This window comes from Quercus suber, unplaced genomic scaffold, assembly GCF_002906115.3.
Source record: "Quercus suber isolate HL8 unplaced genomic scaffold, Cork oak 2.0 scaffold_354, whole genome shotgun sequence".
Taxonomy (NCBI): domain Eukaryota; kingdom Viridiplantae; phylum Streptophyta; class Magnoliopsida; order Fagales; family Fagaceae; genus Quercus; species Quercus suber.
This window is the reverse complement of record NW_027069806.1, coordinates 758,903-774,072: the sequence shown is the minus strand read 5'-3', so window position 1 is coordinate 774,072 and position 15,170 is coordinate 758,903. Positions and strand designations below refer to the sequence as shown.

At 35.8% G+C, this 15,170-nt stretch overlaps 1 protein-coding gene across 1 annotated transcript; it reads right to left on the bottom strand.

The window, feature by feature from the left end:
* Window positions 1-4,435: 4,435 nt before the first annotated feature.
* LOC112018524 (uncharacterized) lies at window positions 4,436-5,580 on the bottom strand. Its single transcript, XM_024051050.1, has 3 exons — window positions 5,386-5,580; window positions 4,883-5,155; window positions 4,436-4,726 (listed from the first exon to the last, which is right to left on the bottom strand). Exons 1-3 carry the CDS (start codon window positions 5,578-5,580, stop codon window positions 4,436-4,438), a joined length of 759 nt encoding a protein of 252 aa, XP_023906818.1.
* Between the last annotated feature and the right edge of the window lie 9,590 nt (window positions 5,581-15,170).

Here is a 15,170-nt window from a genome sequence, read left to right as displayed (position 1 = left end):
TAAAAACCCCCCCCCCCCCCCCCCCCCCCCTCTCTTCTCTAAGAAAAGTGGGTACAAAATTAATTTTGATGCAACTATCTTGAAGGTGCTTTCATCACAACCCTTTCTTGTGACCAATATTTTTTTTTTTTTTTTGCTGAGAACTTTCTTGTGACCACTCATATCATCTTATCTTATGCTTGGACAAATATAGTTGTGCAAGGTGGTTCTTTTATGGGTAGAAGCATAGACAACTTTGCTTGCCATTTTGGAAGCAGCAAAGTTGGCGCTTGCTTTTGTAATAATGTTAACTGGATTCTCCTCATTCAACAAATACTCTTAAAATCGCCCTGATCTCTCATAAGTGTTCTTGTTCTCAGGCTTGCTCTTGCCTAGGATCTCATTGTTCTTTTTCTCAGGCTTGCTCTTGCCTAGGATCTCATTCTTCTCAGGTCTGTCACCAATTCACAGCAAATGGACGTGGTACATGGAAAAGATTAGCATGATTTCATAGAATGATTGAGGGATAATTACCGTAAACTCATCTGTGGTATAGCTCATTTTTACTTTGCCTACCCATGATTTAAAACTTTACACTTTGCCCACCTGAACTTCAATCCGTTACCCATATTACCCTCAGACATTAGAAAAGCACCATTTTATTAAAAATCAGAACATAACACGGATCAAAAACACGAACCATTGAATCTTTTCCTCACGAGCCCTAGAAACACGAAAATCACTTGTATTGAGCTAGGGTTTTGATTTTTCTGATCATGCTTTCATGTGAGGGTGAGGTTTTGACTTTGGGTTGTCTTGAGACATTGAATATTCGAAGATAGATCATCACCAGGTACGACATTTCTGCTTTATGTGGGTTGGGGTTTCAAGTTTGATGGTAGCTTTGATTCACAGGAAGTTGATAAACAATGTCTTCTTCGAGTGAAAATTACTTAGGTTCAAGTGGGCATAAGTGTACATATGAGACTTGTGTGCTAAGAACAAGTCTGACAGTGGATAATTTTGGGAGAAGGTTTATAGGTTGTAGTCGATATAAGGTAAGTATACTTTTTACTTAATCTAGTTGATTTACGTGAGATTGGAATGTGATGTGTTCAATTCAATTTATGAACAAGTTGGTCCCAAGTGCCATTTCTTTAAATGGATTGATAATCCCACTTGTATGCGTGGGAATGAAACTGCCCATTTCGTGCAACAAAAGTTGGATTTACTGCGAAGTGAGCTGCAACTTGCACATGAAAGGGAAAGAGTAGCTACCCAAGCAGCAGCAAAAGCCACCCAAATGGCAGAAATTGCTCAAAACAGAGCAACAAAAGCCACTGAGAGGGAGAGAATGTTTCAAACTTCCTCTGTTCAAGCTAAGGAGATAGCAGTGAGAGCTTTAGAGCAAGAGAGAAAGTGCAGAATTGCACTAATTATGTCATGTTTTTTTTTTTTTTTTTTTTTTTTGTCATGTTGTTTTCATGTTTTGGCTCAAGTGAGAATGTGGAATGATGAGATTGAGTCTGCCTGGTGGGTTATAATATAAGTTGGTCCTCAATTGTATTGTAATAGAACTATGTAAGATGGTAGATGTTGTTGGCTTGAAGCCACTTAATAATATAAGCCTTTTTAAGATAAAGTATTATTTGTGTTAAATGTTGGTGGTATTTTTGTTTAAAGTGAATTGACTACTTGTGAGCTATAAGCTGTTGGTGTTTTGTTGGATGTTGTGAGCTGTGTTGGTTTGTGCATAAAGTGCATCACTGCATTGTGTAAAGATAATTGTGTTGAAAGTAAATTGTTTAAAATTTAAAGTGCATGACAACTATTGGTCAACTTGCAAGAAAAGACAATAAATGCACACACAAACATGTTATTCAACACATACACCTGCTGTTGTGAGAGACCGCACCCCTAGCCCCTTTTTTTATTGGATGTTGGGTCAAACCCATGTGAATGGGTGGAGTCATGTTATTGCCTCTCAGAATAGAGGTTCGACTAGTTATATTTTCTCTTTTAGATTAAGAGTTTTACAATGAAGTCACCACTTATATAATTATTAGGATAAATAAGAAAACCATAATTGAAAATTTTCTCATTTTATTAATTTTCAATTGAATTTACACTGATCATAGGAAAATTACATGGCTTTGGTCCTAGATACAATCTAAGATAAAGTACATGGTTTTATTTCCTAATTACAATCTAAAAATCGAAAATTACATAGATAAGTATTTGATCTACTAACCCTTAATTTAAGCTCGAAGGTTATGTTACAAGGTGGGAAGGTGTTAGGCACCCACCTTGTTCGGTGGAACCAGTCTTCTAGACTATGGTGGAGGAGGAGACTCTTGGTAAAGATCCTAAGAGTAGAGGAAAAGGAGAGTTAAGAGAGGAGGAGTGAGTCTCACTCAATACCTTGAGTCTCAAGAAGACTAAGATATAACAAGACTACTCAACTTCACTAAAACTTAAGAGAGGGGAAGGGAGGGGGTTTTTGTGTGCTTTGGAATGAAGAAGAGAGAGAGTTCATATAGAAGTGGTGTAGGAAATATGAATGGAATGCCATTTAATGAGAGTTGAAAAAGAATCATGAACTTAGACCTCATTTTAGCATTGAGGAAAATTTGGTGCATTAAATAGAAAGATTTGTGGGAGTAAGGAGCAAGTCAAAATTCGGTTTTCCTATAGCTGCTGTAACAGCCTGTAAAACCAACTTTGAAAAATCATATCGGACTCAATTCTGATTGGAATCGCCTCATTCTTGTGCTCAAATTGAAGCCCCGGATGTGTAGTTTCTAAGAAAATTAACCTCATTCACAGATTCAAAATATTCTGAGAGATATCGATGAAATGGTGAGCAGAGGTCATTTGTTAAAAAATGGTTTCAACACAATTAACATTAATAGATCCCAAATTATGACATATCATTAATCTCAAATTGATTACACTTATAACCAATTATTCATAATCACATATAGTCAGACTCAATTTGTGATAGTACATCTTTGCCATTAAAACTTAATTTGATGATAACTTTCAATCTGGTGGTCCAATTAGGCTTATGACCAGTCAATTTGATTGTTACAATATCAAGATCATTTTGGTGAAATAAGTCAAAGGATCTAATGGCCAGAATCAAGATACATATTTCTAAAGCAAAACAACCCTTTTACCCTTCAGGTGAGGTTAAATGCGAGTTGTAAAATGAGGTGTCAATAGTTATATTCAAAAGTGACTACTATATTCAATACATACACACATAAACAAACTCATATATGTTCAACTGCAATAATCAAAATAATAATTCTAAACACCTGCCATTAAGTTGGAAAATTGTATACATTTTTAAGTCGACATTGAATAGTCTTTCATTAACCACTAGTAAATATAGGGCATTTGGTACAACAACAACCAAAACAGATGCACCTACCCTTGTTTACAAAACTTACAAAATACAAAAAATGTTTGAACAACATAAATAAAAGTGTCTTGCCATTGTTTGCTCTGCCATTGTCAACAAATTACAAATAACCCTAACACTACATAACCTTAATAAATAGCAACAAAAATGTCTTGACATAGTCTTCATTTATTACCCCTGGCCCTGCCTTTCCTACCACAGTTGGCCTTTCCACCTCTTATTTTACATTTATGAGTCCTAGCTGCATTAACCCTCCTCTCAAAGCAACTCCTCTAGTAGCAGGTGGTCTTGTAGGCTACAAAGTACAAGAATTCACATGTTAGCTACTAGTATCACAGTTTTATGAATAACACATCAAACCTAAAACTACAGTACCTGTGATGATAGTGCTCTAGTGTCCCATGTTTTTGCAGGAATGTGTGGTGCTGGCTAGCTTGAAGCAAACCAAGGAGCTCCTCTAACTGTGTACCTAAAGTCTGAAGAGTACCACTGACTTGGTTGTTGTGATCATGGAGTTTGAGTTGGTGGCTGTAGAGTTGGTGACTGTGACCCTGTTGCTTGGTTGGATGAGGATGAGACCATAGTGTAAGGCTGATGTGTTAATGGGGGCTGAGATGATGCTAAGGGTTAAGATGAGGATGAGGCTTGGGAAGCAGATTGGGCCTGAGATGAGGATGGGGCTTGATTGCATGTAGAAGGTCTTCAACTTGCTTGCAACCAAATATGAGCATGTTTACAGTGGCAGATATTGGCTTTTTGCATTTAATAAAAAAAATTTTAAAAAACTTATAGATTTTTCTTTCTGCAATCTCTTCCTCCTCTCCCATGGTGTCTCACCAGTGACACTGGCCTTGCATCTCCTTGCATTATGCCCTCCTTTTGACACCTTCCACACCTCACTGGCTTGTTTGCTATAAACACCTTATAAGGGTTCCTTAACTCATCAACATCTCTCTTCCTCTTCATGGGTGGCCTACCTAGTGGCTTATAGATAGTAGATGCAATAGGCTTAGGTTGGCCACTTGACATTTACTCAGACTGGCTAGACATGGGAGGTATGGGTGTCTTATATGTCTTCACAAAAGCATCCTTGTAGTAGCATGGATGGGTATAGTCTTCTGATTTCTCACGATTCACAAAAATGGCTGCAACTCCATGCTTGTAGAGGATTCCTATCAAGTCCCATACTCTATAACTACATGTCCTCCCTACCAAGTCCACCAGATGTCTTTCCCTTTCATTGTCAACCTCATACACAAACCTCCTAGATGGCATTGCACAAAAGCTTTTAGACTCTAATTTTAACTTCTCCAACATGTCCTGTATGCTTACACAACTTGCCACCATACTTTTCTATGACAATCTTCTTTATATATAGCTTGCTCATAAGCCTAACTCTGATCTACTCCAACATTAATAAGATTGGCTTAACGCCTTCACAATCATAGAGTTAAAACTCTCACTTAGATTATTTACCAGACAGTCTGTCAAAACTCTTGGAGAAAAGTGGGATCTGGTCCATTGTGCAAGCTCTATATCAGCGAGGTACTTCCAAGCTTCTTCATCCAAACTCTTAAGATGCTCCATCCCCCTTTCAAATTTCCTAACTGATGTTGTGCCAGCACACTTCCACAGTACACTCTTTAACTCCATGCCCATGTGGTTAACCTTGAAATTGTTGTATATGTACTTCACACAATACCTGTACTCCACAATTGGAAATAAAGTCTCCATTACAGGTAGGAGGCCCTGCAATCAAGTAAGCAAGTAAGCATTCAATGTCAGCAAATAAGCATGTAAGAATTCAAGTAAGCAACAATGCAAGTAAGTATGTAATGAAGTCATGAACATGAGCTAGATGATAATATCTTCTGTCTGTCACTAATGAATAATAGATTAAGCTCGTCTGGCCTACCAATGTCATCTGCAAACTGCTCCAAGAACTAGATCCAGCTATTCTTATTCTCTTACTCAATTACAGCCATTATCACTGGAAATATATTGTTATTTCCATCCTTGGTAGTGGCAGACATTAATTGCCCACCAAACCTACCCTTCAAGTGGCATCCATCCAGCCCAGCAAAGGGTTTACAACTACCTAGAAAACCAACTTTCTGAGCATTATACCTAATGTACATCCTTTTAAACTTAGGTTCTGCATTCTCATTTTCCATCTCTATTTGCAGAATCACCTAACTTCCTATATCTGTCATCTTTATCATTTCTACATAATCTCTAAGTAGGCCATACTGAGCCTCTTCATTCCCAGTAATCAAACCCCTAACTGCCTTCCTTGATCTATACACCTGACTAATACTTAAATCAACTGAAATCTACTACATCATATGGTGCTTAACACCTGAGACCTCCCAATTAGGATTCTTAACAAAATTTTCCAAATACCTGTTTGCTACATAGGCTGATGTAACTTGCCTGTTTTGAAATATTATGGGGTAGGTACACTCAGGATTAAGTGTCTTAATCTCAAGTATGCACTCTCTAGTCACCATTGAGGCATAACACCTTTATCCACAATTGTTCTTACAATGTACAAAAATCTTTTTCTTCTCATTCAACTTCCACTTAATATCAATGTGATGCTGAATCACATACTCTCTCAAAGCCTTCCTAAACACCTTGGAGTTTGGAAACTTCAACCCTACCATCAACCTAATATTAGTCATATTAGTCCTCTCATTAAATTCTGGGTTGCCAGGCCTCTACTCATCATCAGAACCATCCACACTTGCAATATCATCTTCTAAAGTTGGTTCAGCCCACTCTTCATCTAAATCTATGTTTGAAGGAGGAACATTGCTTAGGCTAGGTGTATCTGTGTTTGGCTGAGGTGTATTAGTGTTTGAATGAGGTGTATTAGTGGTTGGAACAGTGTTAGGGTCAAATGGAACTGTGTGAGGTGGAGAAGACTCACCAAAAATGTCATCAGAAAAGTCTTCTCCTTCTAGACTTTCATTCAACTAATCAAACTCCTCCTCTAGCCCACACTGGCATCACCCTTTGTAGTAGATCATGCACCACCCCCTACACTAACCCCTGCACCCTCTATAGCAGCCCCTACACCACCAAGAACTTCAACTGCAAGTGAAGCATGACCACTCTCCACATACAGTATGATGGTGTCTCTTGGCCCTCCCTTATTAAACTTGTACATGGGCACCATATCTTTATCATCTTGTATGAGCCTCTAGTCTTGCTCCAAGTTGCCCCCCAGGACCTAATTGATGAACCCTACGCAGTTCATCAATCCCCAATTCCTTAGATATACCTTCTATTTCAAAATAACTAAGTCTATCAAGATCTTTATACACTATTTCAACTTTCCCACCAAAGTATTCTAAACTAGGGTTCCATAGAAAAGTACCCCTATAATGTACCTCGAATTTCACTTCCTTGTCAGCCATCTACAATAACAAATCACCATTTGACATGTACACAATTAACAATTAAAGAATTGTAAACAATAGACACAAAAGAGTAAACACTTGCATGTTTCTATTTTGCCTTTGGGATGGAACACACACATAAGAGGGACCACATTCTCTGCTTTGCTTTTGTTTCTGTTTTACTAATTAGCACCTGCAAACACTAAAATTTAAACCTAACATAAACTTGGGTCCACTGTGAGACATAATAATCACAACAGACAAAATGCCCATAAACAAACACAAATCCAAACAACAGAGGGTCATATTTTTCAAAAATATCAACAAACACAACCAATATTATCATTACATTACATGTAACATTGACCATTGACTGATTACTCAAAAAACTATAAAACAACCACAAGCCCAAATTAAAAACCCAAACAGTGATTGATTTCTTACCAGGATTTTAGTCCCTTGAACAACCCGTTGCTCGTCTAGGTTTATACTTGCAACATTATTTCAATATCAGATGCAGAATGGGGTTTCTACAGGGATTTTCGTGTTTCTAGGGCTCGTAAGGAAAAGATTCAATGGTTCGTGTTTTTTATCCGTGTTATGTTTTGATTTTTAATAAAATTGTGTTTTTCTAATGTCTGAGGGTGAGGTGGGTAACAAATGGGTAATGGATTGAAGTTCAGGTAGGTAAAGTGTAAAGTTTTAAACCACGAATAGGTAAAGTAAAAATGAGTCATACCACAGGTGTGTTTACTGTAATTATCCCACAATTGAAACATGGCAAATTAACGCATGTGGATGCCTAGAACATGCCACCCATTACATTACAAGTTTGATGTGGCTATGCATTTCCCAAGTGATGCCAAAAAGGCATGCCCTTTTTTTTTTTGTTAGTGCATAGCTGATAAGTTGTTGCGTCCTTATTACTGCCTTTGTTAAAGAATGTTGTACCAATAGAAATTAAGATGAATTTAATATTTCATCAAAATGATAATTATATACATTCTTTTTATAAAAAAAAAATAAAGTAAATTGTGGACAAATATCATAGAGAGCCATGTCGTAATGAGTACAAATCATAAATTATTGATAGATGTTTATATATTTTTTTTTAAATCTACTTATTACATTTACAGCTCATAATTAAATATTTTTTTGTGTCGAATATCTACTATTTGTTAACACGTACTTAAAACATTCCTAAATGAAGTTCCTTTTACATATGTTGACGGTGTTATCGATCTTGGGATTTCAATATGTTTGAGATTTTTTTTTTTTTTAATTCTCTTTCATTATTTCCCTTTCATCTTTCTTTGTCACATATATGCTCTATTTTTTTTTTTTTATGGGAACATATATGCTCTAATTTGGTGATGAATTCAAGATCAATCTAATCTTGAGTTGATTCTTAAAAAAGAAAAGAAAAAAGAAAAGAAAAGAAATAGTCTTGAGTTTGAGACCAATTCAAATCTATATATTCTATATATTACTAAAATCTGAAGCGTGACATTTATTGCTGCTGAACTCCTGTTACGCCACCTCATTGCCACGTCATTCACCACATAATTATTATTTATTATTTATTCCTATTTTTTTTACAAAAAAAATATATAAATAGATTATTGACTTTACGTATTCATCTTTGTTGGTTTTAACATCTATATATATTTCTGTGGGGGATAAGGGGGTCAGGCCCAAGTTAATGGGCCGAATACCCACGAAAGGACTGTTTCACATCCGAAGAGAAGGGTGCGGAGAATGCAAGGCCCAGAGTGGAGTGGAATCCTCTTGGTAGAGAATCATCGCTGTCCGAGGAGGATATCTCCAGTCCGAGGAAGACATCACCTATCCGAGGAAGATGTTTTACTTTGATATGATATCGGAGACTAATTGAGTAGGGGAAAAGCCTGATTGACTGTCCGAGGACTCTACCTGATCAAGATAAGCTCAAAGCATATTCAGGAACGATAAGGATGAGGAAATATCTGAGGAAAAAGCTGCTGCCACCGTATTCAATGCATTACAACAGCTTTTCTGGCCGCATTTATGTGGAGAAGACCTCTGAACAGTGCCTCCTAACCTACCGCCACTCACACAGAGATGAAAAGAAGCTGCCTGACGTGACAGGTACTTGAGCAAATTCATGGATGGGGAGCACATGGACGATGGAGATGAGGGTGAGAGTGACTATATAATAGAGGAGGAGGGTTTCAAACAAAAGAGGAAGGTATTGAAACTGATCAATGAACAGTTAAAAGAGTGATAATCCATTGTTATTAGTCCCTTGCTAATTCTAGTTCTTTGACCCATACTCTACATATTAATTGTCTTTGGGTTTACGTAAAGATTTTGAACCCTACAATTTCTTTTTTATTTCTAATTTTCCTATAATTTTTTTTACATTCACTTATTTTTAAAATATTTACATTTTGTTCAACCTTTCTTCTTCCCTTACCTTTTCATCTCTCCACTACCCTCTACTTTAATATTGCTATTTATCTTTCCATTCTTCTTCTTTTATTTGTCTCTTCATATCCCTTCCCTTTTACTATAAATTTGCCACTCTTTTCCATTCTTTGCATAGTTTTCTCTCACAAAAATGTTCTCTCTCTCTCTCTCTCTCTCTCTCTCTCTCTGTTTTGGTGGATTTTTATTTTTTATTGCATCTCCACTTTAGGTTGATAAATTTTGTGTTTTTAAGAACTATAATTTAGGTTGATATGATTTAGTTTTGTGTTTTAAGTTATTTTATTATTATTATTTTGCTCTTTGATTCTTAAATTTTATCCGATTACATTATAAAAAATTAAAAATAGTAGATAAAAATAAAATAGTATTCCATTACATAGCATAATATGGATAATTTAGTGTTTATTGTTATATCTTTTAATTTTTCTAATTTTTTTCTTCTCTTCTATTTTACTCAATATTGAGATTCAACCACATCCTCCTTATCATTAAATTATCTATATTTTCTCTCTCTTTTTGTTTTAAAAAATAAAAATGTAATATTTTACTTAAATTCAAATAAAAGAAAATTGTACTCATTTTTTTTTAACATTTACACTTTCTCCTTCTTTTAACTTTTTATCTCCCCAAAAATTCTACCTTGATATCACTCTTCCTCTTTCCTTTTATCTTTCTTTATTTTGTTTCTTTTTATTATTATCCTCTTAGTATAAATTTGTCATTCACTCTTCCATTCTTTATATAATTTTCTCTCACAAAAAAGTGGTTATTTCCCACTCTTTCTCTCTCAATTTTTTGGTGGATTTTTATTTTTATTTTTCTTGCATCTCTATTTTAGCTTGATAAAATTTTGTATTCTTTAGAACTCTATTTTGATTGATGGGATTTAGTTTTGTGTTTTAAGTTTTTTTAATGACTTTGATTGTTAAATATTATCATATTGCATTATAAATAATTAAAAAAAATATATAATAATTTACTATTATTATATTACATAGAATTATTTGGATAAGTTAGTGTTTATTGTTATGTATTTTATTTTTATTTTTATTTTTTTCTCATACCATTTTATTTAACATTTAAGTTCAGCCACATCCCCCATATATGTCATTAAATTATTTATATTTCCACACCTTTTTTATTTTAAAATTTTTAAAATATAATATTTTGCCTAAATTAAATAAATAAAATTGTCCACATTAAGTAGAGTAATGCTAGCAAAACACTCATTCTCACACCCAATGCATCAAAGGAAGAATGAAATACAAAACAAATTAAGTTAGAAACACTAAATTAAAAAAAAAAAAAAAACTAATAATGCATATTTAATGTCATAGAATCATTATCAAATTTTGGAAGATGATAGGTTGCCAATGGAGAGAGAGAGAGAGAGAGAGAGAGAGAGAGAGAGAGAGAGAGAGACCAATACAAAATAATAAAGAGTAGATAAAGAAAAAAAACAAAAAACAAAAGTCAATTAGTAATCGTTGATTGGAAAACAAAGAGGTTGTAAGGAGAAGTAAAAAATAAAATAGAGATTACCGTGTGGAGAACATTAAAAACTTTACAGTGTAATAACATAAACTGTTAAATTCACTTAAAAAATTAAATCAACAATCAAAATTAAATACAATCATAGTACTAAATTTAAATATAAAACTAATCAAACTCTATTTATGGAAACCATATTAATCATAACTAAAAAAGAGATGTTCTCTGATAGTAGTAAAAATTATATAAGAAATAAAGTTAGAAAATTTAAAAATCCATTTTTTGACATTTCATTTAACCTTATTTAATATATATATATATATATATAATTTTCATACACTATTACTTTTGAAAATCTAATGAACAATGCTAACTCTCATTTGTTGTCTTTGTTATGCAAATCATGAGTTAGTAAATATGTAATAATGGTAAGAAGCATTACAAATGAGATCACTAAAAAATATATATAAAATTAATTAGCCACTATCATTATGGAGTAATAGTTTATAATTTTATGCATAAAAAAAAGTTAAATATATAGAGTTTTCTTAAAGGTATGTGTAATGATTCACTATATGTGTGTGTGTGTGTGTGTATAAAGGTAAAAAAAAAAAAAAAAAAAGGTATATTTAAAGATTTTATTAACCTAAAAACTAATGAAAACCAGTGATTAATAACTAAAATTATAGTATTAATAAAATATTTAATGAGACAATTCTAAATAAATTATCATGTGCAACGCGCAGGTATGCGACTAGTTTTATATAAAATGTAAATACCATCAAAAACTTCCAATCAATGTTTATCATGGTTTTGAAATCCGGACCGGATCGTACGGTCTGACCGGAAAAACCTCGAACCGCTCAGTTTTGCGGTTCTTTTAGCTTCAAGAACCACTATTTGGGAAAAAAAAGGACCCGTGCGAACCGCAATCGGACCTCACGGTTCTGAGAACCGTGAACGGTTCTCAGGATTCTCAAGGTTCCTTTTTTTTTTTTTTTTTTAGCAAATACCGGCTGAAATTAAAGATTTGGCCGGCATACTTTGGACATTTTTCAAATCTAGAACCAAAAGATTTGTGAGGGAAAAAAAAAAAAACAAACGGAGAAGAAGAAAATGACAGAGTAGGGGCTATGCGAAGTTGAAGTAGTAAGCTAGCAACTCAGCACAGATAGCCAGTCCCGGCCTTCATCTTCGTCTTCTGCTTCTATTTCTTCTTCTCTCTTCTTTTTCTCCTTCTCTTTCATCTTTCCGTCTCCACTGCTATGGTTTCTGAGCATTCGCAGCAATGGTGCTAAAAAGCTATATTGGTATATTTTAGCTCCTCACACAGAATAAACTTGCTCCAGCAGTGGAGCTATACTTATTTTTTTTAGATGATTTGCTACAGTGCACATCTATCTATAGATGTGCACTGTTCTTGAAAGCTAAAAATATATATATATATATATATTTTAATAAATTTCTCTCTCCCCTTTCATTTAAAAAATATTTTCTCTTTCTTTATTTTTCACTGTTTCTCTCTTCGGCTTTTCTTCTATCTTCCTTTTCCCTTCTCATTTTTTTTCTCTCCCTCATCTACTCTCCTGACTGTTTTGGGTTCATCTTCATCGCCAATCCTTCATCGCCGATCTTCATCACCGATCCTTCATCGCTGATCTTCATTGCCCAGTCCTTCATCGCTGATCTTCATCGTCGATCCTTCATCGTCGTCCCATCTCTGGGTTTCGTGATGCCAGTTTGGCTGGATTTCATGGTGTGGTGGTGGTTGTGGTTGTGTGGGTAAATCAACGTCGATAGGTGGTTGGGTTCATCGGTGGGTGGCTGGGCTATGGGCGCCGATCAGCACTTTTTTTTTCCCCTGCTATGGGCTGTGGTGTGGTGGTGGTGTGGTAGGTGGTTGGTTGATTTTTTTTTTCTTTTGTCGTGGGGGGTGGTGGTGGTGGTTGTGGTTGTGGTTGTGTGTGTGTGGCTGTGATGTATGGACTTGGTTGATTTTTTTTTTCTTTTGTTGTGGGCTGTGGTGGTGGTTGTGGTTATGTGTGGCTGTTGTTGAATATTAGCTCTGATACCATGTTAATGGACAATATTATCAAACGCAATGTGATGTGTTATACCATGTTGTGTATATGAGAGTGGATGCGGAAGAGGAAATATAGAATAGGAACACTGAGAACACAAGAGTTACATGATTCAACCTTGTCGGCCTACATCCACGGAGAAATCCCTTAAGAGGCTACATCTTTATTGTATAAGAGTGCAGTACAATAACCTGTGTTACAATGAACCCTAACATGAGTATATATAGGCGACTAAACCCTAGATTACTAGTACAAGTAGGAATGGGCTTGGGCCTATTACATTGGGCTAATATGACTAATATATATCTCTAACACCCTCCCTCAAACTCAAGGTGGAAGCTTGATGAAGACTTGAGGTTGGATAAGCACAAGAAGATCACTTGGAGATGTCTTGAAGAATGTCTTTGAAGAAACCACAATGAAGAATGTGCCAATTGACCAATTTCGGAGGTTCAAATGAAGAAACGGAGTCCAAAATTGGAATCTACGCGAAAAAATGAGCAAGATAGGCCGTATCGGAAAATTTTGACTTTGGTCAAAACTTAACACAAAAGTCAAAGTCAACTGTCCAGGGTCAAAGTCAACGGTTACTGGTCCGGGTTGGTTTCGGGTTTCCGGATCGGGTAGCAGAGCCGCTGACGTCATCCAATGACGTGTCGATGACGTGGACTATGGCTGATGTGGACGTGCTGCGTGGCTGCTGATGTGGATTGATGACGTCATCCGGTGACGTCAGATGACATCAGATCAGATTTTCGGCGCGTGGCAGGAGCGTGCGATGTTCACCGGCGCGTGGAGGAGAAGCCCGAAATCCTAGAGGCGCGTGAGGGCGCGTGCAGGGTCAGATGGCGGCCGAAATTTCAGATTCTGTAGATCGGTCGACGGGGAGGCCGTAGGGGCGGCGCGTGTACCAATAAGATTAGCTGGAAATCAGGAATCTGAGGCGGCGCATGGGAGATTTACGAGAGACAACTGCGGCGCGTGGAGGCACGTGGAAATGCTTCGGGTGACCGGATTTATGGGTTTTGGTTGCCGGAGGTTGTGGAGCACGTCTGTGGTTTTGGTTTCGTCAGGCAGAGCTTGGAGTTGTGCAGATCTGATAAGTTAAGTCACGGTTTGCTAGGTTGGGGATTTTGACACAGCACAGAGCCAAGGCGGCTGCGTGATGCCGTGGAGTCTAGATCCCGCAGACAAACATGTGTGACTTCAGATGGTGGTATACACTTGAGAATCTTCTTTGCTGTGTAGAGATGTTTGTTTAATGCCAAGAACGGAGTTTGGCTCTGATATCATGTTGAATATTAGTTCTGATACCATGTTAAATGGAAAATATTATCAAACGCAATGTGATGTGTTATACCATGTTGTGTATATGAGAGTGGATGCGGAAAAGGAAACATAGAATAGGAACACTGAGAACACGAGAGTTACATGGTTCCGCCTTGTCTGCCAGTTACGTGGTTCCGCCTTGTCGGCCTACATTCACGGAGGAATCCCTTAAAGGCTACATCTTTATTGTATAAAAGTGCAGTACAATAAACTGTGTTACAATGAACCCTAACATGAGTATATATAGGCGACTAAACCCTAGACTACTAGTACAAGCAGGAATGGGCTTGGGCCTATTACATTGGGCTAATATGACTAATATATATCTCTAACAGCTGTGATGTATGAGTATAGTGAATATATTATTTTATTGTAATTAGATATTATTTTATTGTAGTAGATATATTATTTTATTTTGATATTTATATTATTTTATTGTATTAATAGCTAAAATAGATCCACTGATATAGCATATATGTAAATAAAATAGATAAAATAACTTTTATTAGTACTAAATAGCTAAAATTATAGATGCAATGCTGCGAATGATTTCTCACCCTTCTCTCCGTTTTTGCTTGTTTTGAATTCTTTTTTATATTTCCAAATCCCTTCACGTGACTTGCATTAGAAAAGAAGAAAACTTTTAAATTTTGAATTAAAAATGGCTAAATGTTTCAGCCGTTAGAGATTTGAGTCCGTGAAGTGGCACTAGCCATTTGTATTTTTCCCAGTAATGGTACAATGAACAGAGATTATGCCTTTTTTTTTTTTTTCCTTTCTTTTTGGATAAAACGGTCAGAAACTTTATTAACTCAGGAAACTGAATACACGTAAAGTAGAAAACTTATAAAGTTCCAAGGCCAGCTACAAAAAAGCTGGCCATTTACTGAAGCTACAACACATGTAGCTAAGAGCATTCACATCAGCTCTTTTATAAATGTGTAAAATACACATTTTGATCACTTTTACACATTTTGCACCCAAAAACCC